Below are 27,109 nucleotides of genomic sequence, written 5' to 3'. Positions count from 1 at the left end.
ACAATTATAAGTGTTTAAAAAAAAAATAATTCACACCACACAATGGCACCTCTTGCTTCATGCTTCATTGTGGTAGAGATGCAGTTATTTTTAAATTTCTCTCCAGACTTTCAAAACCACCACTCTGGAGCATCACCACACATCACGCAACTCGTGTTTCATTGTTATTCACTCCACACACAACTTCTCATATTCTGCCAAAAACTTAATTCTGTCTTTGATGCTTTTTCGAGACTGCAATGGCTTTTTAAGTAGTGCATTTAATTACATTTTGCTAACTTCCAGACCAATCATTTTTGGTTAAGACAATTAAAAGCTTAGTGTTAAGCCATTTTGGGCTTGGCCCTTTCTTTTTTTTTCCAGGAGTGTATGGGCAAGTGAATTAGCTTGAGTAAAAATACACTCAGGGATACTTGCCTTAGTTCTTAGTATTCTTAAGAACATTGACAGTATATAACCGGTATTTAGATTTAAATACTGAAGTTTTTCCCTCACCATGGGGTTTGAGTCAGAGATCAGGTCTTTTAGGGTGTCCAGGAAGCCCTGGTCTTCAACCAGCTGGGCGTTAATGTCGTGGAGCTTGGCGACACAAACTGCAGCAGTCTTCCTCACGTAGGGGTCTTCATCTTTCAGACACTTCCTCAGAGGTTCACAAAGGTACTCTGTGATCTTGTCCACTCGGATGCAGCCCATGGTGCGCACAGCCAGCGCACGGATCAGAGGGTTTGGGTCCTCGCAGTCCTGCAGACATTTTTACAGTTACAGTTTTAAAAAAATGTCTCTTACCAAGGCTGCCTTTATTTGATCAAAATGTAGTAAAAACAGGAAATATTGTAAAAATATTATGGCAATTTAAAATAATTATGTTTCTGTGAAAGTATTAGGAATATGAACAAGGAAAGTCTCCACCATGAGAAAAAAATGCTTGAAATAAATTTGCTACTCAAGTTGCATGATTACAATGCCACCATCTCCCTACCAACATTGTATCCTGAACAGACGTGACACCACGACAAGAGCAACATCAAGCAATACGCGCTATGCGACAGAGGATGCTATTTTAGAAAGAGTTTCTATTTCTGTGATGTGTCGCATCTGGACAGACAAATTGCTTGCGGCTAGGATCTTATCGCATGGTGTCTGGTTAGGACACATTGTAAGAAAAGTCATTAAACAAATAGTTTTGCTATTTGCAGCACCATTACAACCCAGTGTTGAAAAAAGGATAAAGACACAGATGTATAATACATAACAGAGATTCTCAAAGAGCTGGCAACTTTTTTCTTCTGTTTTCTAATTTGCTGCCATAGGCCTTATGGCTTACTTGCTTTAATCTTCGGTCTAGTTAGTTGCTTTAGTGATGTGTCTCTCTTTCCATTCTCAGGTGTGTGGGAAGCCAGCAAAAACTCATTAGTGCTAATGGAGCACACTGCACCATGCTATAAAGACTGACTATTCTAGTACTCAAAGAGACGAGAGTTTTTCTGCTTTTGCCAGGCTTATTACGTGCCTTTTAGCCAGTTTGCTGTCCAGAGCAGGGGTTTCATCTGTCTTAACTTCAGAGAGTGTTTTATAATGCACACATTTAAGTTTTCTGCATTGGAAAGTAAATAAATACCTAGAAATCTATATCTATAGCCTGTGCAAATTGTATCACAATATATTAAAAATGCTAATAAAAGCCGTTTCAGTGATGTCTGAACCCTACTGTGGCAAGCAGAATGAGGCAGAGGGGCCGTGAGAACGGAGCATATCTCACGGAGGAGCTTCGGAAGCATAAAAGGAGGAGCGACGAAAGTGAAGGGCGAGAGAGGACCAAGCCTGGATTTTATGTTCATGTTTTGTGTATGTGGGTCGGCTGCCATCGGTGAGGGGCTGCCTTGTTCACTTTTGGTTTGTGTTTGTTAAGTTTTATTTATTAAAGTGTGTGAAACTGGAGCGAGTAAAGAACAAGTGGGACGGAGAGCTCGCTGCCTTGCTCCTGGGTCGAGGTGGCTGCCTTCCAAGAGGGAGCGGAGGAGTCGCTGCCGTTTGCCGTGGGCTGGAGCCTGCTGCCGTCCACCATGTTTGGGGAGGAGCAGGGAATGGGGGAGGAGCTGCCGGCTGCCCTCAACCGGAGGAGTGTCGAGCCGTCCACCGAGCGTCCAGTACCATCGCATGGCACCGCGAGTGAAAGCTTCTCGGCTGGTTGAGGACTGTGCGGCAGTGTGTCTGGGAACCGGACCACTAATTTTCTTAGTTATTTTTTTCTCTCTCCTCGCTCTCGTCTGTCGTTCCTCATCCAGGAGCCGCCGTGATCGGGAGTACTCCCGGCCTGCGAGGGGCGATGGGGGTATGTGGCAAGCAGAGAACAAGGCGAGGCAAGTGGCATGATAGATAATGAGCGCCTGCTGAGAACCGCACCGGTCTCGTATCTCAGGGAGGAGCTTCAGAAGCATTAAAGGAGGTGTGACGACAGTGAAGGACGAGAGAGGACCAAGCCTGGATTTTACATTTATGTTTTGTGTATGCGGCAGCTTTCCGTGAGGGGCTGCCCCGTTTACTTTCGGTTTGGTTATTTTGATTTATTAAAGTGTGTGAAACGTTTGCCGGTTCCTGCCTCCTTCTTCCCATAACAACGAACTGTGTTACACCTACCTTTACAAAAGTGTTGACTGCCATAATGGCCATGTCTGGTTGGCTCTTGGCATAATTCATCAAATACAGATAAACCAGCTTTTTCAGCTCCAGATTATCTGTCTGCATACAGTTCACAACATCAGGAAACAGAGCACTGGGGACAAAAATATTATGATCAAAACTCCATGAACTCCACTCTGTTCCAAAAGAAACATATTGCATAAAATACATCTTGTAAAAGAGTGAGGCATTTATAGTTCACTGTGAAAAACGGCTCGTCTTACCTGACATCTTTTCCCACTGTCATAGACGCAATGACCTTCTTCACTGCCTCCTTCTTCTTCTCTTTCTTATCACTGTTGAGCTCTGCTTTCAGCTCAAAGATCTCGCCTGAAGTGTCAGACACACAAGACCACAAATATTTATGACTTTGTTTAGATGTCACATAACCAGTGAATGACAATGATGTGCTTTCAGAAAACAGGCAAAGTCTAGACAGAAAGTATTAGACGAGCTGTCTATTGTAATAAAAGAGAAGACAATGATTCAATCATAATCCTGTGTACACTGTTTTGCTTGGCTTTGACCAAGTAACATGTGTGCAGCTCTATTTGCAGTTAAAAATACTTCTGGCACAATCATGAGCTTGCAAGTTATCAAAATAAAGCGAGAGACTCTAAATCGGATTTAGACTGCAGTACAATACTACGCAATATTAGTCACTGTTAGTATAACATGTTCTGCCGATTGAAAAAGAGCAGGAATATGTAACAAATTGCTAAATGTTTTTCTATTTACAGGGTTTAAATATGTAATGGTACAGAGCAGTTGATGATCTGCATTGGCCAGAACAGACACACATTACATGACTAAATCTCACTGACTTAGTGTGATATGCTAATCCCAAATCAGCTCTATCTTTAAAGCAAATCGGAAAACACCAGACCTTTCTTGGTAGTGGTGAAATATTTGGAGTCTGTCATCTTGGATCCCAAGCCTCGGTTCTCCTGCAGAAGAAGAGAAAGAAAGATTTATAAACAGCCCACAAAAAAAAAAGTGAGGAAGAGAATAAAGGGAGGTAGGATACTGGAAAAGTGCAAGCGCAGGGGAATAAGAGGAAGTCGAGTCCCTGTCCTGCTGATACCTTCTCTGATGTTTCTTAGAGATTGTGGAGTGGGAAAACGTTGTGCAAAAACACATTGTTAAAGCTCCTTGTTCTCTTTCAGTCAGCAAATTATACTCTCTATGAGCAGTGATTGCCTTCTCGTGTTCTATGAATCTGCTGGGAAGAGTTTCCCATTTCCTGTTATTGAACATTAGACTTGCCATTACCTGAAAGGTCTTTTAAGAGGAAGAGAAACATTAGGATACAACAGTATTTCATCTGATTCAGCTGACTTGATGACTTATTTATGTACACTACTGTTATTTGGGGTCGGTATGATTTTTAAACATTTTTGAAAGAGATCTCTTATGCTGCTCACAAAGGCTGCATTCATTTGATACATACAAATACAGTAAAAACAGCCAATACTGTGGAACATTATTATTATTTAAACTAAAGTAACTGTTTACTCTATTGTATTTCGATACATTTTACTCCATTACTTCAGTGTCACATAATCCTTCAGAAATAATTTAAATGTGCTGATTTGGTGCTCGAGAAACATTTTTGATTAATATCAATGTTGAAACAGTAGAGCCGTCTAATAATATTTTTGTGGAAACATGGATATATCTTCAGGATTCTTTGATGAATAGAAAGTTCAGAAGAACAGCATTCATTTTTGTAGCAATGTAACAGTCTTTACTGTCACTTGATCAATTTAATGCCTCCTTGCTGAATAAAACTAGCCTAGAAATCTAGACGCACCCTAGCGGCAGAAAATGTATTTTGCCGCGAGTGTAGTCTAGCAACTCTCGGTAGACCTGAGAGCTGGAAAAACCAAACTCTGGTCAGGCCAATCACAGCGTGTGTAGAGTCGGTGGGCGGGCTTAACATAATGACGGCACGTCACGGCAGAGCTGCGGAGGTTCTGCGTGCTACTCGTAAACAAAGCTGACGAACAGCGGCCTTTTGAATCGGTTTTGGCCGCGACTCTGGAAGACTTGGAGTTAAGCTTTTCTTTGAGAAAAGAACGGCACTGAAGTCATTCTTAAGAAAAGATGATATGTTTGAAGTTTTGCCTACCGGATAAGGCGAAAGTCTATCAACTAACGTTAGCTCGGCTTCACCTTTTCCTTCGCTCTGATTGGTTGTGGCGCTCATGGCGCTATCCAATTGCGCGCAGAGGGAATTTGAGAGACAACCGTTTATCCCGCCCCTCGGATTGAGCCCTGTCAATGGTGAGTTTCCAGACCCAACATCTTGATGTGGGTCTGGCTTGTCAGGCTAGAATAAAACCAATACTTTCTTCAAAAAAGACCATAAACTTTGAAACTGTTGTATACAATAGTATATACAGTGAGTTACACATATATAGCTGTCTGTTATTGGACACTTTCAATTGCGTAATAAATTAAACATGGCTGAGACTGTAAAAGTGCATTTCTACAGTGACATGAGTCCACATTCATACCATTCGTCAGTTTAAGTCCAACATGAATGCCATATTGGCAACATAAAAAATGCAACATTAACCTCATACTTTATAATTGACTTGTGTTACTCTGCTGACCATTTCGATGCAAACTGTATAATAATCACCAATGAGAAATAGCACTTATCTGTTAATACTCACACCAGTCTAAATGGCCCTTGAAGACAGTACTCACAGGCAGTATAAGGCAGTAAGGCAACATTACCAGTGCACTAACTCTTGACATGCATAAATAATTGTTCAAGGGCTACTGTGGTATTTCATTACAAAAACATACAAAATTACTACATTATCATTACACCCCTTAGAAAAAAAATTACCATGTTAACCAGAGTTGTTATTAATATTTAGTAATGTATGAATAATATATTTATCAATTTATTTATGATTTAATGCCATATCAGCAGCAATGGCTATATTTGTGGCAATCAGCAGTATCACAATACTTTGTTTACAATAATTTAACAATTTTGTCTTAAAAACAATCACTTTTCAAAATCAGGCATATATACCAATAACAACAACATAATAACAAGTCAAATCTTTCAATTGAATATTTGACAGAAATTCTAAAATTACTCCAGGAGAAACCTTTTTAAAAAACGTCCATGAATGTGTTATCTGAATAAAACCATTGTCTAATATTATTTAAAAAAGGAAACACAAACCGGTTTCTCTTCCCCCTTCAATATATATGAATGAGTGAGTCTTGAATATCCAATTCGGCATCTCGTATATACAACCTGGTCACATCTATTTTCAAAATACTAACTAATAACTCCTTGATTTAAAACTGGATTCACCCCATATAATTTGTTATTTACACATTCGTTCCATTCCATTTGCCACTTATTGTAAATGTACAGGTTCAATATGGGTTTAACGTCAGATGCTGGTATTTTACATTCTGTCATTTCCAACTTAAGTGCTGCTTTATCTGCTTGTTCATTACCAGTCAAACCCATATGGCCTGGTATCCAACAAAAAACAATCTTAACATCTTGTTTCTTTAAAGAGTCCACTTTTGCTATTATGCTGATAATTATAGGATGTTCAGTGCTTGTAGGCAGGATTTAGAATCGGTGCAAATGAAAAAATTATGTTGTTGTTCCTTCTCTATTTGTTCAAGAGCTAGAAGTAATGTACATGCTTCAGCTATGAAAATTTTACTTTGTCCAGAAATACACTTGCCATAGCGTTTTGACCCAATCACTACTGCAGCAGATACCCGACTGTCTGACTTTGATCCATCTGTGTACACAGGTACACGAGTTGGTAAGCTGCGTCTTATATCCAAAAATTCCTCCTGGTAAACATTTGGATGATTTATCTTTTTTTTTATACTGAGACGATGAGGATTGGCGTTTTGAATATTCCAGGGTGGTATAGGACACAGATGCGTTGATGTTAGGATATCCAGATTAATGTCCATATTTTCCAAGTGTGATTTTATGTGAATTCCAAAAGGACTGATGTATCTGGGTCTGGCTTCATATCAAATGTGAATATTGAGGATGAAAAACTGAAGAATATGCTGGGTTACTTTCATTAGCTTTTAGCTTAACTACATAGTTGAGAGACAATTTCAGCCTTCTGTTATATAACTATGGTTCTCTTGCTTCTGTATACAAGCTCGGAATTGGGGAAGTCCTAAATGCGCCTAAGGCAAGTCTCAATCCTGTATTATGTATGTGTCCAGCATTTTGATGTATGACTTCCCAACAGATCCATAAACAATACTCCCATAGTCCATTTTTGATTGAACAAAAGTCCTATAAAGTCTCAAGAGTGTATTAATAATATATGAAGAAATGACAATACATGTATCAAGTCACAGCAAAGACATTTACAGTATAATGCTACAAAGTATTGCCGTTTCAAATAAATACTGTTCTTTTGAACTTTCTATTAATCAAAGAACAATGTTTTTTGAGCCCCAAATCCACATATCAGAATAAATTCTGAAGGATCATGTGACTCTAAAGACTGGAGTAATGCTGCTAAAAATGTTGCTTTGCCACAGGCAATGAGAGACTGTCTAGTGTCTACATTTTAAAATATAGTATATTCAGATAGAGTTATTTTAAATACATATCTCGTTAACATTGTACGAGGACCACATATTTACAATAACTAACTATAGCATTTTTTTAATGAAACACTATCAACAAACATCTACAAAGCTTAGCACTGGAAAACTATACCAGCATTATTAGTTAGTAAACAAGTAACGTTAAACAAGATGTAGTAACAATAGACATTTTCTATAGGATACATTCTAATCTATAACCATTCCAGCAGGTTCACATTTAAACGAAAATAATAATCTATCTTGTCAACCTGTGAGGCGGCGTCCCACTCCAAGCTAGTGCCGAACAGATAAAGTAGCTGTCAACTGTCAAAGAGCTGACGGACACTACTAAACAACGTGATGCAGGGCCTGGTCGTAAATGATTATTGCCAACAATCGTAACAGCACATCAGGTTAAACGTACGTGGCACAGCGGTGACTGCAGCAGGTGACAGTCACACTAACTACAACCGCTTTCGTGTAGGTAAAGCCACAGAGCTAACTAGCAAAACCCATTTATTACGTCCCGAATCAGACATTTTCAAACTAATTTGAACCTCAAACTATCAACGGGTCTTTCTTCAAATCCTAAGAGTGAAATAGACCGTCACTCACACATAGCTGACTTGCCCACTCCATTTTTGGCAAATGAATGAACCTGCTCGCGGAGTTGTCGAGAGTCGATGGATGTGCTAGCTGAATGCTAACGGCTCGCGGGCTAAAGCTTCATGACCTTCTTAATCAGGGCTTATGGGAGCGCACAGTAAGCCTTTAATCTATCGTACTGTATTACTGAACCAACCAAGCAACGCACAAAGCCATAGATAAGTGGAAACGAGGCGCCGTACCTCAGTTAATCCAAGAAATGCTCCTTACCGAAGTGAAGTGAGTGTGTGTACAAGTCGGCCTTCTTCCTTCCCTCCCACCTTACATGTTTTGTCATATGATTCACACTTCCGTCTTCCGCCTTAATGGAGAAGAGTTTTCTCCTCCTGTTACACTCTTTGCTGATTGCACTAAGATTACAGTGAAATCTCCTATTGTTTACTGTTTTAATTCATTTACACATACTCGGATTTTGTTATAGTTTTTTTATTTATTTATTTTTGAGTTTTGTAATAGTTGTGGGAGGAAATATTAGGCTACACCTGATATTCCATGGGAAATATAAAGTGCAAAATATTTCCTTCACACAATACCTAACATAAATCCTAAATTAGTAACATAAATAGTAATCATCGATGAATGTATTTTTATTATTATTATTTCATGAAATGTCAAGTTAACAAATGCATTTTATTTTTCATCTTATATCTTGAATTTAAATGTTCAAATGCACCACGTTTTTTGTAATTCCAAACCTGTTCTCGTTCTAAACATTGAATGCTCTATAAATTATCTTAGTAAAGATTATTCTAAGATGATGGATGGATGGATGGATGCACAATACAAATCATTTCATCCAAAACATTTTTATTACAAGATTTAAATTAACAGCAACTGGTTTTCAAGGAACAGTGGAATGTTGGTCTTGCAATATTGCTATTTAACACAGACAAATTCCACAATGTCAAGACCTTACATTTCATTGTCAACATTAAAGAAAAACAATCAGCCAAAAAAAGAAATTCCATGGACATTCAAATTTCAAATCATCCACCAGCCTTTTCATTTATTGAAACCAGAGCATGACATACTGTAGATTCAACATGCATTTTGTAAAATCACATCTGAACATCATATTTGCACAATGCAAATCAGATGGGTTTGCTCAAGTAAATAAAACATGTAAATCTACACGACTGTAGTTCTGATGTCAATAATAAAGAAAAACAAAACCCATCCATGCAATAAATTATTTTAAAAATGTCTAAATGTGATTAGAAACGCATAACGGATGTCATCACAGAAAATAAACATCTTTGTCATTTTTCTTGGAAAGCAACGATTGGAGCTCAATATCAGTTTACTGTACAAATGTATGGCAGTTAATGATTAGATATTGTAAAGATAACTGGGTGTGTAGTGTGTATATGTGTTTGATTAACATGAGAATTAGGCACAGTAACCATTAATGTAATCTGAAAGACAGCAGAAAGCTCTACTGTTCTTATTTATGCTTAGGTATGAAAGTCCTAAAGTGTCACAGCAGACATTTAAATGGCAATAAACAGAAGCAATGAGCAGTGATGCATTGTATTGCAAATTTGTGTGGCGTGTCAATGGCCATGCTAACAGTAATAATCAAATGGTTGCAGTCCTTTAGGCAAAACATGAACACTGAAATCCATTCCCATAAACATCTCCCTCGCTTTTTCTGACCCATTTTTGATTGATTGAAACAACAAACATCCGAACATCTCTCAATCAAACACATGAGCTCATAAAATACACGGCAGTATAAAGCCCCCAAAAGAGAACATACCAAAACTAAATAATTCATCCATTCATTCAGAAACATACATCTTCCCTTTATAATAAAACAGTTCATCCACAACCAATCACCAAGGAGTAATAACTTACTCATTTAATACAAATAAACAATCCAATGCCAAAGCAATGTGTGTAGTGTAATTCAATTAACTTTAGTCATTTAAAGGGATAGCTCACCCAAAAATGAAAATTGTCATAATTTACTCACCTTCAATTTGTTCCAAACCTTTACGAATTTATTTCTGTTTCTGAACACAAAAGATGATATTTTGAAGAATATGGGTAGCTAAACAGTTGATGGGCCCCATTGACTTCCATATTATGGAGAATAAAAAATTCATACAGGTTTGAGGGTGAGTAAATTATGACATCGTTTTAATTTTTGGATGAACTATCACTTTAACCGTTTTCCCCTATTATACGCAATGGTCTACCATCCAAACAGAACTGTATTTTAATTAAAAAATAACAGTTTATAATAACTTACTCAACACTTTCATACTGTATGTACAGTAAGTCACACAAAACATTCAACCACTTGGTGGCGCCACAGAACTTTAAAAGAAATGTCTAATGATGATTACAATGGAAAATGTCACTACATCATAAACAGTTTTGAACTCCATATAGCTTTCACAATAAAAGGGCCACAGTAAAAATGATTTCCATTTTCTAGTTTGTAGTGATTTCCATGTTTTGAGAAACATCCTATTGGTGTTTAATATGGCACTATCTTCCATTAAGCATCCTTCATTTCTCACTGGTAGATAAATAAAGCAATGACTTTAATTTAAACAGAAGGATGCTGATAAAGCAGGATCTTGTTGTTACCGTTACCCTCACATGTGTGATTGTCTCACAGTTAATGGGCTAAAACACAGGATCCGTTCAGTTTAACACACATTCTCTACCTCACACACTCCGATTTAGCCACCCAGATACATACACACAGCATCCCGTCATCTCTACTTCACAAACACAACTTCTCATACTTTAAGGCAAGAAAATTTGTCAAGGCAACATTGCATAGCTGAGGCAGAATTAACATACTGAAAGAAACAGCTTACGTTTTATACATTAATATTAAATTCAATTAATAATTATATTTACATTACACTACCATACATTTAAGCAAATGAACATATATTACATATAAACCTTTACATTAACCCTATTAGTATGTACAAACAATACACAAAGACAACATATTATTTACTTGTCTGCCAAGGTGAAGTTAAGCAGATAGCATGGATTGCGTCCTCTCACAAACATTTATGAGAGATCCTCAAAACGATACAACAAGTTGATATGTCATCCTATTTAGCCTGGGCTAAAAACAGTACAGTCATTTAACTGTATTTCCAATTTGGATTCCACATGGAAGTATGGTCAAAGCGTCATTTAGTTGCTCGCCTTGCACATAAAATTACACTAAAACGATTCCACCATCCTCATATTTGCACTACGGATTATACAGCTCTTATTCTCCAGCATACAGTATACTCTGTATATTATAATTCCCTGATTAAAATTGTTATACTTTGTTCCAATCCTAACAAACTGAACTAAAATTTGTCCTCATGGAACAAATTCGAAAACAGGTAATGAGGACATGACCTATGGAGGAGCATTAAAATCTAGAGATTCCCGAGAGGGAATTGTAGTAATTTCCTTTCCCAAACAGAAAACTCGAAGAAAGAGTTTTTCAATGAATTAAATAAAGCATATCTCGAATGGTGCATGTAGCTCTCTGAATTGCTTCAGAACATGCTATATTTGTCCAAGATGGCATTGGTAATGTTCTTAGCCATGTATACTATCTCCAGTGAATTGACAGTAAGGATTCCTGCTACATGTTATACACCAGTCAGATGTGCAATGTGCTTTTTTTGCCCCTCCTTTCTCTAATCTGACTCTAAAGTTGTATATGCTGAGCAAAGGAATACAGACCAAGGCTTGCGTACATAACTATCATTCACTACATCCAGGCTTCATTGTCTAGGCTGGACTCTGAAGAGTAGACACACTCTCTAGAGCCCATAGCTGGGGATCGCTGCTGGGGTTGGATGAGGTCGGCAAAGGCCTGGTGCAGAGCTTTGTGTGATGGTTGGTTAGTGTTTAAACGTGGGGACTGTGGTGGGGTCTGGAGGGGAGACGAGTTGGCAGGAGACTGCTGACAATGATTTCTGAATCGTACAGGTGTAGGGATGCGCGACGGGCTGTTCTCGGGTCTGTTGTCAGTGCGAGGTCTTATCCGTGGCCGCAGCTTAAGTTTGTAGATGGACGGCACCCTCTCTGTCTTCTTTTGACCCTTCTTGTTGCGGAGAACGACTGCGTCATCCACATCCCCATTGGCCAGTGATAGAGGAGGAGTGCAGGAGCCTTCAGATAAAGGCTCGCTCATGCTCAAGCACATGGAGGAGCTTTCACTGGAGGAGTCCTGGTAGGAACAGTCATCTAGAGGTGGTGGAGGGGAGGGAAATGACTCGGGAAGAGTCTGGACAGCATTGTCGTATGGCAGATCCGGGTGATGTTCACATTGTGGCATGTCTCCCTCCACCCCAGACCATTCCACCATGTCCTGCTGGCTCTCCATTGGCACTTCAGCCAAAGGGAGGCTTCCATTGATGTCTTTGGGGAGGCACACTGATCTGGATAGGCCTGGATTTGAGGCCTCTCCTTCCTCTATGGAGCTGGAGATGGCAGGGAGTTTACGGAGACCACCTTTACTACCCCATCGCTCTCCCTCCAGGAGCCCTCCGTTGGGGAGCCCTCCACGAATCTGGCTATGGAGAAGGGCGGGTGGGTCCTCGAGGGCACAGGCACGATGATTAGTCCGTTTAGACTCCCGCAAATCAGGCAGGACTCCCACCTTACCTCCTACATTAAGAGATGATGTTGAAGAGTTAGACGAAGAGTAAGCAGAGTCTGTAACGTTAGTGTCACCCGAAGAGGTTGGGAGCATCCCTAAACCTTGATGGGAGACAGGGAGCTGTAGTGACCTCATTTCCATTCCAGTGGACTCTTTACCCTGCCCAGACTCAACTTGTTGTGTGTTGGCTAGGAACTCTGCCTCAAAGCTACGATACAGATCTTGCTCCCTTTGAGGGTCCAGACCTGGCAGCAGGTGTAAACTAAGCATACCGCTGTCCTCCTGGTTCTCCTGCTGCTGGTTGTAGGGATTTGCCCTACCTCTTTGGTCTCTCCCAGTGGATCGTACGTTGTGAGCTGATCGAGGGGATCGTGGAGGGTGGAGAGGATTTAATCGTGGAGAAGAATGTGGAGAGCGCCGTCCTGGCTGTGTGACCGGGGGAAGCAACTTCCGGCTCCCAGTGGAAGGCGACCGAGGAGCAGGGGGACGTGGTGTTACCATCCCCTTTTTCGCAGGACTTCCGTTGGCGCAGCTTTTAATGGGTGAGTTTGAGGCAGAGGAGGATGTTTGTCTTCTGGGCATACTTCCACTTATTCTTGAGGATGCTGCAGGCATATGCTTGGGTCTCAGTTCCTCTCTCCGATCTATGGAAAGCAGCTGAGGGTCTCTGCGGCGAGGTGATGATCCGGGACTGACTTCACCCAATCGGCCTCTAGGTGACTTGCCCTGGCTGAGGGAGCGTGGAACTTGGAGCCTTCGAGGCCCTTCGGGCCCCAGTGATCTGCCTCTCTCTGTGCGGGGTGTTCGATGTACCTCTGCCGGGCCCTGTGGAGGACTAGGTTTAAGGATTGAGGAGGACTGCGGTGCCGGGCGCTCTCTGGAAGCACTACGGGCACGGATCTGAGAGGCTCTCAGGCCTGGAATCTGTGCTCCTGCTGCAGGACGCTCAATAACGTGTTTCCCCTCCTTACGGTTCACCAGCAGCACCACTTCATCTCCATGAGCATGCCGTGTACCCAGAGAGAAGCGACCTCCTCCTGTGCTTCCACCACCACCCTTAGAAGAGGCTGTAGAAGAGTCACTATCTCCTGAAAGTCTGCGAGTCGTAAGAAGAGATTCCTTATTCCTGTGTGTAAGAGAAAAGAGAGAAAGATTGAGATGGATATTGGGATGTACGAGATTACGCATAAAACCAAGCCATGATTCTCAGATAGGTAACTGCCTGATATGTCTGACATATTCTGTGTCACATATACACTACCATTCAAAGTTTGGGGTCGATAAGATTTAAGATTTTTGTTTAAGATTTTCAGAGACGTCTTTTAAACTCACAATGGCTGCATTTATTTAAATAAAAATCCAGTAATATCGTAAAATATTACCACATAAATTAAAAAAAAAATCTATTTTAAAATGTGATTTATTCCTGTGATGGTGAAGCTGAAATTTCAGCAGCCACTACTCCAATCTACGGTGTCAAATGATCCTTCAGAAATCATTCTGATATGCTGATTTGCTCTCTGATTTGCTGATTCTTTGCTCAAGGAACATTGCTTATTATTATCAATGTTGAAAACAGTTGTGCTGCTTACTATTTTTGTGAAAAAGTTTTCAATATTATTTGAATAGGATGCTCAAAAGAACAGCATTTATTCAAAATATGATTTTTAGGTAACAATATAAAAGCCTTCTGACAACATGGGGAATCTGAATGAAACGCGCAGGGAGCTGTATGCACCCATTTCTTTGGGATTAAGGAAACCGTCAAAGAGGAAGGGAGTGAGAGGGATTACCCATCCTCTGGCTTTATGAAACACATACACTCTACTTCTGAAGTTCTAAAGAATAAAACTGATATTGTCACTCTTTCCTTTAATCCCTAAAGACTGGCTTATGTACATGGAGCCAAAACACAAAAAAAGAGTCTGCATATGAATATAAATTACTGCTTAAATATCAATTCTTAAACTTCACACTTTACACTTTAGAACAGTGAAATATTTTAAGTGCTAGAAAAGGAAGTAACAAACGCACACCCTGACAGCCTGTCTCTGTAATGTGACCATAAACCTTTTGTTGTGCTGACCTGTTCCTGCAGTGACAGACCTGGGGGCTGAGATTATCCTAATCTTCAGTAATCCAGCCTGTCTCACCTCTGGGAGTGCAAGTGTTAAAGTGTGCTGCTCTGATGCTTGGCCTGCATCATTAGTCAGCCTAAGGAAACCGAGGCACACAGCCAAGGTAAACCAGCAAGCTGTTCATGGTGCAGTTATAAAATGCCCTCGCTGCAAACATTGACGCAAAAGTATTCCCCACGATCTGATGAAAATAAGGAAGCACCTTTTGAAACTTCAGGATGTTTAAGAATTGTTTTTTCTTTAGTCTAAGTGTGCAGTAATGCATGACGTGGAGTTGACACAATAAACACAACTTTTCAGAAGGAAAAATATATATACGTAATTGTCCCTTTGCTCAGGAAATAATAATCTTTTTTTAACATCCACCCAAGACCCTGTTATCATTTGAATAATTAGGCATAGAGAACACGGAGTCCCTGTAAAATTGTCATGATTTTTTTCTAACACAAGGGGGAGTCACAAACTGGACAAATAAATAGGATAGATGTCAGGACAATGTCACCTGGGATTAGTTCAAATCTGCTTGCAATAATCTGTGTGTGTGTGTTTGTTTGTGTGCACGTGCACTGTTGCCTTAAGATGCAACTCACTCTGGAGGTACAGTGCACAAACAGAGTGCTATAATTTGTGTTGAGTTAACTAGGTCAATGTGAGCAAATGGCAGACACCCTGAGGGATCTATACAGACAAAACAACTACACAAACACACAATCATGCATGTGTCCCGGTCATAACGCTTCAAGCTTCAGTTCTTCCCATAGAAAGATTGCACACTATCTGTGAATGTTTTTCTTTTTTTCATCAGAATTATTATTATTTTTGGCTTGACAAAAAACAAAACTCAATATTATCAGTAAACAATTATGTGAAATGTACTTCCTTTCAAAATCCATTCTTAAAATGTATTTTTAGAAAATATATGATTTGTTTTATGTACTGTTTACAAGATTTGTCATGTGTACACTTCTTATATACAAAGAACATTTTCTCTAAAATAAAAAAGTGACTTTCATTTTCATTTTCTAGGTGCCTTTGATTCCAGTGTGATTTTTGGGTACTTTTCTATTTTAGGTACTTTCCTAAGTGCCGTAAACATACTCTCATATACACTGCTAAACACCCAAACACACCTGCACTGACCTGAGAGGATTAAAGTGGCGTGGCTCTGATCTGTCTCGTGGTGGTCGAGGCAGTAGCGCAGTGGGTCGCATTGTGTTAGTTTCCATCTCTACAGGTACAGCTGCATGGTGCGACCTGCCAGGCCGTGATGGAGAGGAATGTGCTGTGGCGCCCAACGCAGGGTCCAAAGAGCGTCTGTCAGGTGTTTTGTAGGGCGCCATGCCCTCATTGCGCCAGTGAGGTCCTGGGCTTGTGGAGCGGGAAGAATGAGCGCTGGAGCTCTTACTGTGAGGACCCTGGCCACTCGCTTTAGCCTGCTGATACCGGTGAGCTGTTGAGGTCAAAGAAAGACATCAGACAGCTCTTTTAATATTCACGAGAAAAATGAGGATGTATTTGAACAACATCATAAGTGACTTTAAACCTAAAACTGAAAAAAATTCACAATGTGGTTACTAGCTTAAATTACTGTATTCTCATGGAAAGGATTTGTATATGTGTCTTGTAATAGTGTTCAACAATTTGGATTTAGGAAGATTTTTTGTTTTCTTTTATTCAGCAAATTGATACAGTAAATTTACAGTAAAGAAATGTAAAATGTTACAAAGATTTCAATTTTAAATAAATGCTATTCTTTCGAACTCTCCAATCCTGAAAAAAGTATCAAGGTTTCCAGAAACGTATTAAGGAGCACAAATTGTTTCAACATTGATTTATTTAATACAAAACTGTTTCTTGAACACCAAATCATCATGTGACACTGAAGACTAGACTAATGGCTTCTGAAAATTCAGCTTTGACATCACAGGAATAAAATGACATTTTAAAATATAATAAAATGGAAAATTGTTACTTCAAATTGTAATATTTCACAATATTGCTGTTTACCGTTTATTATTTACTGATTAGTGATTTGATTTGATTTGATTAAATAAATGTAGCCTTGGTGAGGAGATTATGTTTAATGTATCTTACTGACCCCAAACTTTTAAAAGGTAGTGTATATTTTGTATCAAGTATGGATGACTGAGGCAGCTATCAATGAGTTGTAAAAGCCCACAAACAGACACTACTAGTGTTGAGCACTTAAATGAAAGAATAAACCTTTTTTAACAACAAAACACTAGAAACGAAACTTGTATAGCTTGAATGTATGATACTATAAGAATGTAAACAACCAGACACATGTAGCATTGTTTAAAATGTGTAAGACGTCTCAAGCTTAGAGACAGGAAATGACACAAACAAGTGGTGATCTCACCAAATGCGGCGCAGCGACAGGGATCATGCTTGTCGAGGTAATGCTCAAGTGTGTCCCAACCTCCACCCACACGCACCATCACATGAGTCCGTAACACCTACACAGAGAGAGAGAGGTTAACGGTTTTCACACACATTAACACACACACACACACACAAACACACACACTCTTCTAATGTGTGTATATAATAACAAAAATATGTAAACAGCCAGCTAAAGGTTCCAGATTGAAGAGTGATTGTTTAATGGTAGGTGCCAGAAGTTTTGCCAAATGGAAAATTACAAAGCAGAGTATGATGTACAAAATGAATGATTGCAACAAAAAAAAACATCACAGTGTAAACTTTAAAAGGTATCAAATCATGTTATTCAATACAATAAAAAAAAAAAAATCAATAGAGGATCTGCAAGGAACTGCACGCATATAATTAATTTGAACAATTAATTAATTCTTCGTCTCTATTAATTCGTATGTCTTCGTAATATACAGAGCTGTAAACCAAGAACTAACATGTAAATTCACTTTTTACATATTGTGAAGAAAATGTCATTGGTGCTTGTCCATGCAAAAGTTGCTTCAACAAAGGTTGTTCTGAGTAGTTGCTAGGGTGAAACTAGGGTGATTTGGGTGGTTTCGTACTGGCCAACAAAAAAGTCAACAACAAAAAAGGTCCACCCCACCCCCAAGTCTCTATACTATTCAAGTCCCTAAACATGGCCCAGGTCCCTTATGGAAGTCTATGGGTCTTTTTAACCTTTTTATCACCCACCCAGCAAAATTCATAAGCCTGATCACTTGACACTTTATTTTACAGTGTCCTTGTTACATATGTTACATCTAGTTAGTATAGTAATAACTTTTACTAATCCTAAACTAAACCCTAATAGAATGGGCCATCTTCAAACACCACTAATAATACAGGTGGGACAACATGGCAGTCAGTTGATTATTATAAAATCAACCCACAGTGTCCTATAGCACTATATAACAGAGCTCTATCCACCTCACCACCTTCATTATCATGACAACACGCAATAACAGAGCTGGAGAGAGAACAAAAAGACATCACACACCGGCACACACTCTCTACCTCATTCAACCCCCTTACGGCAATGGAGGTTATTTAGCATTGATTTACCTTTTGCTCTGAGCCCTGATCTGATTCTGCAGCTCTTCTCTGATGAACAGAGAGAAATGTAGGTCTATTGATTCCTTTATCAAGAAACGCCCAGTCAGGAAAAATGCTCTCTTTCACATTTTCACTGTCGATTATCTACGTTTTGTTGCAAGAAAGCTCTTTATAGATTTAGCATTGCTAAACTCCATCTGCTGAGCACATGGTAAGGAATAATCATGTGACGAGTGTCTGTGTGCCGTTGCCATGAAAAGAAAGCACATCTGCTGGCTGGCACAATGCCCACCTACACAAATGTACACCAATTTCTACAAAGATTGAAATACAAGCTAAACTGAACTATACTGGGTTGTGAAATTAATAAAAAAGATAACTGTAAATCTGAATGTTTAGGTCTTGATTTACTGATGTACAAAACAAAGTCGCTAATACACCTTACCTTACCATACCACACTTACCAAAATATAGGCAGCACAAAAAGGAGCTGTTCACACAGGACATGTTTTTATATCTACAAACAGCTCACGGAGTGAAACAGAATGCAGGTGTCTTGAGAGTCAAGATGCATTTATCAAAGCTGAACTACTAATACCGTGTCTACAACCGTTGTCGGTCCAATGGGAGGGCAGCACTCTTTGATAGCTTTACTCATCTGCCCTTAGCAGTTAGGGTTCAGCCCCGAGTCACCATGGCAACAGGCGGAAACATGCTAAAACCATAATTATAATAAACAACAGTAAACAAAGCTAATGCTCTCTTGTGCCAAGGTCTCTATTACCAGCAATTTTTTTCTTTTTCAGTTTACCAACATCAATATGAGCTCGGAGCTTCTGAAGGTGCCCGCCCAGATGACAGTCTCAAAGTCGTCTTATTTCTCTTGCTTATCACCTTCATTGATGTCAACACAGAGAAGCTGCGCCAGGCATGTGAATGGCCTCTGCTTCACTCCAGTGTTAATTGTGCTGGTGAAGGATGAAGGCTCTATGTATAATTATAGGCTCAGTAAATAAAAGGGTTCAATCTAACAGCACCAGCTAAGTTGCACACACAGGTCTAACAAAAGCGAGTGCACACACACACACACACCACAGTGGAAAAAACATTAGGCACAAAAAAAAGAGCAAATCAAGACAGATGACGACAGAGAGAAAGAGAGGGCTATAGGGTTGCAGTTACACCATCTATGCGGAGGAGAATGAGACTAAATCGAGTTTAATTGATTCAGCCCAGCTGCACTGGAGGAAGATAAAATTCCTTCTAAAATTTCCTCCAGCTGAGAGTGAATATCTGTAGACCCGACAACAGACTAAAGAGACACAGATGCATGTATAAAGTGCATGTAAATACCCATGAACCTATGCACATAAACACTCACACACATGAATCCAGAGAGCTAGGTAGAGGACAGGAAATGACACAAGTCTCTATTTCTGTCTGTAGTATGAATGGGTGTGGGTGCTTAGATGGAGCTGGATAACAGGCTAAGTCTTGAATAGGTCAGCTTGGCAACTGTGTAAACACCATTCAAACCTCGGGATGACTTATTATGGAGCTATAATTATTATAGTCTGGCCTCCACTCTGGAAATGTTAAAGATCTCAATGATGCAGCAGCACAGATTTATAACAATAAATAACAGAATCGATGGCTTGATGTTTGTGGGTGTGACACCAGCATTTGTACTGAAACTTTGCAATAAAAGAAAGTCACCAAATTAAACTAATAATTATTAACAAAAATAATAATTGTTTTCAAACTGATTCTTTATTGGTCAGTCAAACAGTTAGTCCCACACCAAACTCACCATTGGTTAGGATGGGGTTGTTTTGTTGGAATAAATAAACCTGCAGATGCCTCAAATTATTGCTGATTTTGCATATTAAGCTAAAAAAAATTCTCCTTTTTGAAAAACACACTTTTCTCCTTTTAAAAAAAAGAAGATAAAACTTCAGCTTTAAGTAAGAAACATGAAAAGACAGAAAAAGTCTGAATGACAGAACAGGTGAATGAATAACTGTTAAAAGTTAATTAAAGTTGTACCCTGATGAAGATGAGTGCGCTGGAGTCTCCCACTTTGTACTTCCCTTCTGAGACTTTGGTCATGGGAAACTGTGATGGACAGGAGCAATGGCCCAGAATCTCCCGAACCTACAAAACATAATATAAAATACATATTTAAAAAAATATATATAATCATACAATATGTAGACAATCATGGTTAAAAAGTTCACAATATAAATACAAACAATCCTTGAATCACATAAATGAATGAAAAACATGGCAATCAATGCCAAAAGTGTCTGCCATACTAAGTGGCCAACACCATAGAATGAAGCTTGCAAAAGATAAATACAGGCCTGTATGAAATATGAATAAATTCTACTTTGCCAACATAAGAAAAATGATAAAAAAAAACAAAAATGAAGAAAAAAGTTAGTGTAACTTATATATTATATATATAAGTTAAGTTAAGTTCAAGTTCAGTATATATATAAGTGTGTTACTTTCAGTGTATTTTGATAGACAATATACATTTCTGTTTGATTACACCAACAAATGTCTAAAATAAACATGGTAAAACTAAGGATTTTCGATATGGTACGTCTCTGTTTTTGTTGTTGTTGTTTTATACTATACGCTTTTTGTCAAAAACATTTTAAAGGTTACATTACACAGTACATATATTTGAGTCAGGAACTTATATGGAATGTCGTATGCTCATTTAACAGCTCGTCTATTTCTTATAATATTTAAGAAATATACTAAATACAAATATGAGCAAATGAAATAAATATTTAGTAGTTATTTATATTTTTTGTTTATTTATATTGCTGCTCATATCTGTGAGTTGAGATGTATTCACAGATAAGAAGTCGTTTTCAGTTTTCAGTTGTTTACTGGCTAACTGCAGACTATAAAAGACATTTAGTCACACTCAGAGACAAACGTTCCACTGAATGTTCAGCAGCACCTGAACAGAAGCAGTTTCCTGTGAGAAACACTGAGTCACATCCCTCACTTTGCTTCAACTCTGTGTGTTATTGAGTGAAGGACGCTGGGAGCTTATATGAGCGTGTGAACGGATAAAATGTAACTTATATGTGATGCATCACAAGTTGGTCTGTTATTGACTCCTGAGTTGATTGACTCAGCGAAAGAGCCAGACCTTTCCAATTCCTGTCACACCTTAATTGAATCACTCCTTGGAGAAAACAAATAGTCTCTCGGTTTCTTTACCTATCTCACTCAATCGCAAATAGAGAAACAAAGAGCCATTACCTAATGTTGCGTCATATCCTGATGAGATCTGGGACTTGCCCAATGATTAACTCAAAGGCGCATACATACACATAAAACATAATTATGGATGTGAAAGAGAATGACGTAACAGTATGGTGGCATGCACATGTTTTGATTTAGTGTGGTCAGGCTGGTTAAAAGTACTGCATTGGGTGGGGTGATCATGGTCTTGCACGGCTCTCATTCTCTGTAGTTCACTCTGATGCTGTTCTGTTGCTGTTTGCTGTCTTTGAAAAGACTCTCTTAAATGAGTGTGGCACCATGACAACAAACAGGGCAAAAGTCCAGAAGATCAATCAAGATCATACAACAGAACAGCAATGTTAGAACAGGGTAAAAACTTGTTTGGCAAGACAAAAATCGGTCTACAACACTCATTTTGACTCATACACACCGTGGTCATTTAGAAAAAGGATGAAAAAAGACAGACACTTAGTCAGCAAAAAAAAAAGAAGCAATTATCGCTAATTAAATTCCAACATCTGTGTGGGTGAACCTCATAAAGATTCACGTCTGTCAAATTTCAGCATAAAAGAAAAGGAAAACATTAAATAAATGAATAGATTAAAATGGAAATACTGAAAAAATAAAGAACTTTTTTTTTGCATTGCAACATATTTGAGTTATTTTATACACATTTAATGAGCACATCTTCACCGGATTCCACTGCATAATACTACTATAGCAAATATTATTTTCTACAGTGTTACAAGTGTGGGAAAGTTAAACTGTACAGTTTGAGGCGGCTTTGCTTACATTGGACTGCTTGTGCAAACACATGGGAAACTCATCTTTATTTCCTACATGGACAAATTCAGCTGAGTTTCCACAGATGAGAGACAGCAGACTTTTGCTGGCATAATGGAGAAGATTTATTTAGCGCCACACACGGTCATTGAGATTTGATCGACTGTAGTTGAACTTGGAGGCTCTAGAAATGCCCATGAATAATTTAATTTTCCACATTATTGGCCTGTTTAGAAGATTAGAGAGTTAAAGCGGGAATATTCTATAATTAGACCCAACTTCATGTCTATTTAGGCCGCATGTGTCTGACAGTTACCACAAAACCAGAGTGAGCTGTAATACAGACTCTCTCTCTTTCTGCTGTTCGTTCTAAAGTGATCAGGCACTCTCAATGTGTTTTGCCTTTCTTATGCTTCTCTCTCTTTGTCTAGACATCTGTTCTGGAAAGTCAGTGAGTCAGTAATAGTTTCTTTCAATTACATTGTATATAAACCACAAGCAAGTGACGTGACAAAACCAAAATGCTTCCATTTTAAATCGACAAAATCATGAACATCATTCACATAAGTCTTAAAGGTATGGTGGCAAAAACAGCCTATTACAGCATAACCTCACACAAAACAATTCTGCTGTGTGGAAACGTGGCTCTGTTCAGAAAATAAAGAGGGTTACTTACTACTAAATTTCAGGGTTACCTCTATACACTGAGTGTTACTTTTAGTAATGGCCATACATTTTTAAATAGTTTTCAGAAGTTGGCCATTGAAAATTATTAGAAACTTGACCGCTGTACAATTATAAATAGACTTCAAAGATTATAAGTAGACGTCAGGGAAAACTATTAAATGCTACAGAAGTACAAAATATGGAGCCTTAATGCTCAACACACTCTGTTTAAAGTCTCTGTCCATTAGACTGAGAAGAGTTTACAATGAGCTCTGCCATTCAGTGTTGCAAAACGGGAGCGGACAGACTCCCAGTAACGTTCTCTCAGCATTTCTTTGTTGATTTTAGCTGAGGAACCACCCTTGCCAAATGTGAGACATGGAGACGTTATTTAAATGTCTAGCTCACCAGCGTAATGCCTACTGTCGGCAGAAGCATATACTGTATGCAAACAGAGCAGACAATGAGACGTGTCTGTGATAGATTCAACCCAGAGAATGGGAAAATGCTGGTTCTGCACTGCTCTGGAAACAGTGATAAGAGTCATACATGATACAAGAGATAATACAAGCACCATAACAGCTCTCTCTGATAACTGCAGTCTGTGTTACGGATGCAGGCATCTCCTGGGGAAAGCATACTGACAGAGAGAGAGATGGACACCTGATGGAGGGGAGAGGGTTGAGACAGCAGGAAGAGAGAGAGTGAGTAAATGTGATAATGAACAGGGCTGACAAAGTTGACACATTAACACATTAGTTATTTAGCAGTTAACACATTTATACAAACCTGAATTGTTGTGTGATTTCTAAAAGACAGCAGCACAAGTGTCTATGTTCAGAACACCCACAAACAACCACACTGTTGCTTTTTTTGTATATCAATTTCAAATAAGTAAATAAAATAATTTGTCAGGTTTTTTTTGGAAGAATTAAATTATACATGATTCATTATATATGATTATATGGTAACACTTTACAATAATGTTTAATTACACTGAACAAAATTATAAATGCAACACTTTTGTTTTTGCCCCCATTTTTCATGAGCCGAACTCAAAGATCTAAGACTTTTTCTATGTACACAAAAGGCCTATTTCTCTCAAATATTGTTCACAAATCTGTCTAAATCTGTGTATTGGGGGGGGGGGGGTTAGTTAAACTAATAGTGAACTGCACTTCTATCATTTAGTAATCTTTGTTAATATTAATTTCAACATTTGATTTATTAATACATTATAAAAATCAAAAGTTGTATTTGTTAACATTAGTTAATGCACTGTAAACTAACGTGAACAAACACGTTTTTTATTAACTAACAGTAAAAAAGATGAACAAATACAGTAACAAATGTATCGCTCATGATTAGTTCATGTTAGTTAATACATTAACTAATGCTAACAAATGAGACCTTGTTGTAAAGCGTTACCGATTATATATGGCATTTGAAAGATTACTTTTAAATTGTGAATTTTGTGTTTGCAAATAAGCAATTTAAAGTGCTAAAAATTTCAATCAATCATTAAATACTTGAATACATATTAAATTAATAAATACATCAAAGAATCTAATGAGAGAATAGTTCTAAATTTGGTTCTTCAATTCAACTTTTAACTTTAACTTTTAAGCATAATGAAAAATAATTGTCTAAAATTGCAAAAATACAAAATAAAAGTCGTTGGACCCCACCATATTTATTTAGAGGCAAATTTCTGCAAATTCAAAAATTTGATCAAATCGCATTGATGCCAAAAATGATCATGATCAATTCATTTATTTTAATGACAATCATAATACTGAATAAAACAACTTCTGAATGAACATCACACAAAAAAGGGTGTTATTTTTAAGGAAAAGAACACAAACTGCTTCTATGTCTGCTTTCAGACCTCATCTTTGTTTTGTTTTTGGTTCCACCAGGCACCAGCAGACCATCCCGAGTGCTGTTATCAGTGCTGCTGCTTTGCCTGAGTGCATGTCTAGAGGGAACGCTCACTGTTTATCACCCGGTTTCCTCTACCACCAGCACAGCATCACTATGGGACTGTGAGACCCAGCATCAAAGATACAGCGCTGGGCGCGGTCAGCCCAGAGATGCAGACGGGGAAATGGAGCATCTGAGAGATAGTGAGCTGTATCTGGGTCTCTGATAACTGCAGGCTACCCGATACTTTGACATGCAGAAGGTCAGCTGGCTAAAGAGTGAAGGATCCTTCCGGGTTAGATATAAAAAGGCTGTGGGTGTGGATTGTTTTGGAATAGCCGAATCGTTTCTTAGTAAGTGCGTGACTGAGTGTCTCAGAAGAGTTCTGTGTCAACAGACACTCAAGTGAAGTGAAAAATAGTGGTAGACTTGCATTCACACAAGCAGCTCGATTAAGGGACTTCACTGCAAAAAAATGCTTTTCTTGTTTAGTGTACTTTTGTCTTGTTTCCAGTCTAAATATCTAAATATTGGGTAACACTTTAGAATAAGGTTCATTAGTTAACTGCATTAGTTAACATTAACTAATAATGAACTGCACTTATAAAGCATTTATTTATCCTTATTTTCCCAGAAAACAAGAACAAATCTTGATTTAAGAATTTTTTGATATTTGGACTGGAAACAAGACAAAAATACTAAGTTGGAAAAGCAATTTCTGCAGTGTTTAGAGCCATTTTTTTGATGCCACTGACGGCTGATACCAACAATTGTAGCATATTTTGTATATTTTGGAGAAATATTAATGTGTTCAAATTGTTATAAGGGAATACGTTTTAAAAAGGTGTTACATCACACTCAACAAATTTTACTGAATAACCACAATATTCAAAAAGTATGACAGTGTTTGAGCAAAGTCTGAAAATCTACCTCACAGGAAAAACATTTGTTGTTTCAGTTGTGCAAGAATGAGAGATCTGTTTGCTGAGAAGTTTATATCTGATTTCATAGCTCTGGGTTGGTTCCAACCTAAACATTATCATGTCTTAAATGTAACACACAGCTCAGGGCTTCAGGGGGTGTCTGGCACAGCAGAAACTGTTTTTGTGTCTCCTCTAGCGGTGAACTGAGCTGTATCAGCTGAAACCAACCTAAGATCAACATCATAAATACAACAACTAATAAAATACAGATCTTTAACATCATTCCAAAATATAGTTCAGTTACAGGTCTAACATATTTTAAATTCCAAAAGAAGAGACTTTGTTTCATTTAAAGGGATAGTTCAACCAAAAAAGAAAATTCTGAAATGAAATGAAATTCATAGTTTTCACGTGATGTCACACTCTTATAGGAACGCCCAACGGAAGGCAATACAAGGCTTTATTCCATTGACCACCAGTCATTTTTACCAGGTTTGTGTAAGTACTAAATATTCAAATTCAAATAAGACCAAATTCAATATACACCTTATTGATGATGCATACTTAGTTTGTACAGGCAAGCAGATGAACACAGAATATAAATACAACACAAGATTTCTCATTATGTGTTTTTTCCGTCGAAACCCACTATAAAAAAAGGCTTTGTGTTCATATTTTGGGCTCATCCGCTTGCCTGTATATAGCCTTGTGTGCATCATTAAAAAGGTGTCAACTGAATTTGACCTTTTAATATCACCGTTTTATTATTAAGGCACTGGGTGGGTTGAACAGATTAAGCATTTTAGCCTGATGTCGGTTAACACTCCACCTATGCTGCATGATTGTCTTCCTACGTATTTAATCTGTGTTTTAAAATTAAGTGGTGCAACACAACTCGATTTAAAATAAAACCCAGATCAACAAATCCTTGATTAGCATTAAACTTTGCTTAATTATTGGTGCAACCCTTCACGTTAAACATTTTAGAACGTTCCGTTGTTTTTAGTGACCGAAAGACTGCAGCAGGTGCTATGTATAAGGCCCAAAACATATTTTTGTTTTTAAGATGGAAAACTGACAGGCTGTGCTGCAGTTCTATGGCTGTTTTGCCCTCCAGGGCTCCGCGACAGTCACGTGACTGAAAACTATGAATTGGATCTAACTGAACCCATTTGACTTTTTTTATATATCTTCTTTCGTCTTTGACAGAAGAAAATAAGTCATGCAGGTTTGAAATGACATGAAAAGTGAGTAAATGACCATTTGTACTTTTTTGTTGAACTCTCCCTTTAAACAAAACT

The 27,109-nt window shown here is 38.3% G+C and overlaps 2 protein-coding genes across 11 annotated transcripts in view; both read right to left on the bottom strand.

The window, feature by feature from the left end:
- ap1b1 (adaptor related protein complex 1 subunit beta 1) overlaps window positions 1-8,233 on the bottom strand; it is a 52,146-nt gene extending 43,913 nt beyond the window's left edge. For 3 of the 10 annotated variants that reach the window (XM_079816336.1, XM_079816341.1, XM_079816339.1), the window contains exons 1-5: window positions 8,167-8,228; window positions 3,566-3,626; window positions 2,904-3,009; window positions 2,638-2,773; window positions 496-741 (exon numbers count right to left, since the gene is read on the bottom strand). In XM_079816336.1, the coding sequence (XP_079672462.1) occupies window positions 496-741; window positions 2,638-2,773; window positions 2,904-3,009; window positions 3,566-3,602 (525 nt within the window). In that variant the 5' untranslated portion in view covers window positions 3,603-3,626; window positions 8,167-8,228. Of the gene's footprint in view, window positions 1-495; window positions 742-2,637; window positions 2,774-2,903; window positions 3,010-3,565; window positions 3,627-7,559 lie in introns of all 10 variants that reach the window. The other 7 variants (XM_079816335.1, XM_079816343.1, XM_079816340.1 and 4 more) reach the window with 7 other exon arrangements.
- Window positions 8,234-8,749: 516 nt separating this feature from the next.
- gas2l1 (growth arrest-specific 2 like 1) overlaps window positions 8,750-27,109 on the bottom strand; it is a 35,386-nt gene continuing 17,026 nt past the window's right edge. Inside the window, exons 2-5 of the mRNA XM_079814821.1 lie at window positions 20,290-20,397; window positions 17,114-17,210; window positions 15,874-16,183; window positions 8,750-13,721 (exon numbers count right to left, since the gene is read on the bottom strand). Of these exons, the coding sequence (XP_079670947.1) occupies window positions 11,702-13,721; window positions 15,874-16,183; window positions 17,114-17,210; window positions 20,290-20,397 (2,535 nt within the window). The 3' untranslated portion in view covers window positions 8,750-11,701. The remainder of the gene's footprint in view (window positions 13,722-15,873; window positions 16,184-17,113; window positions 17,211-20,289; window positions 20,398-27,109) is intronic.

This window comes from Gobio gobio (assembly GCF_949357685.1).
Source record: "Gobio gobio genome assembly, chromosome: 4".
In the NCBI taxonomy this organism is placed as follows: Eukaryota; Metazoa; Chordata; class Actinopteri; order Cypriniformes; family Gobionidae; genus Gobio; species Gobio gobio.
The sequence above is the reverse complement of the archived record's forward strand: the minus strand, read 5'-3'. Positions and strand labels throughout refer to the sequence as shown.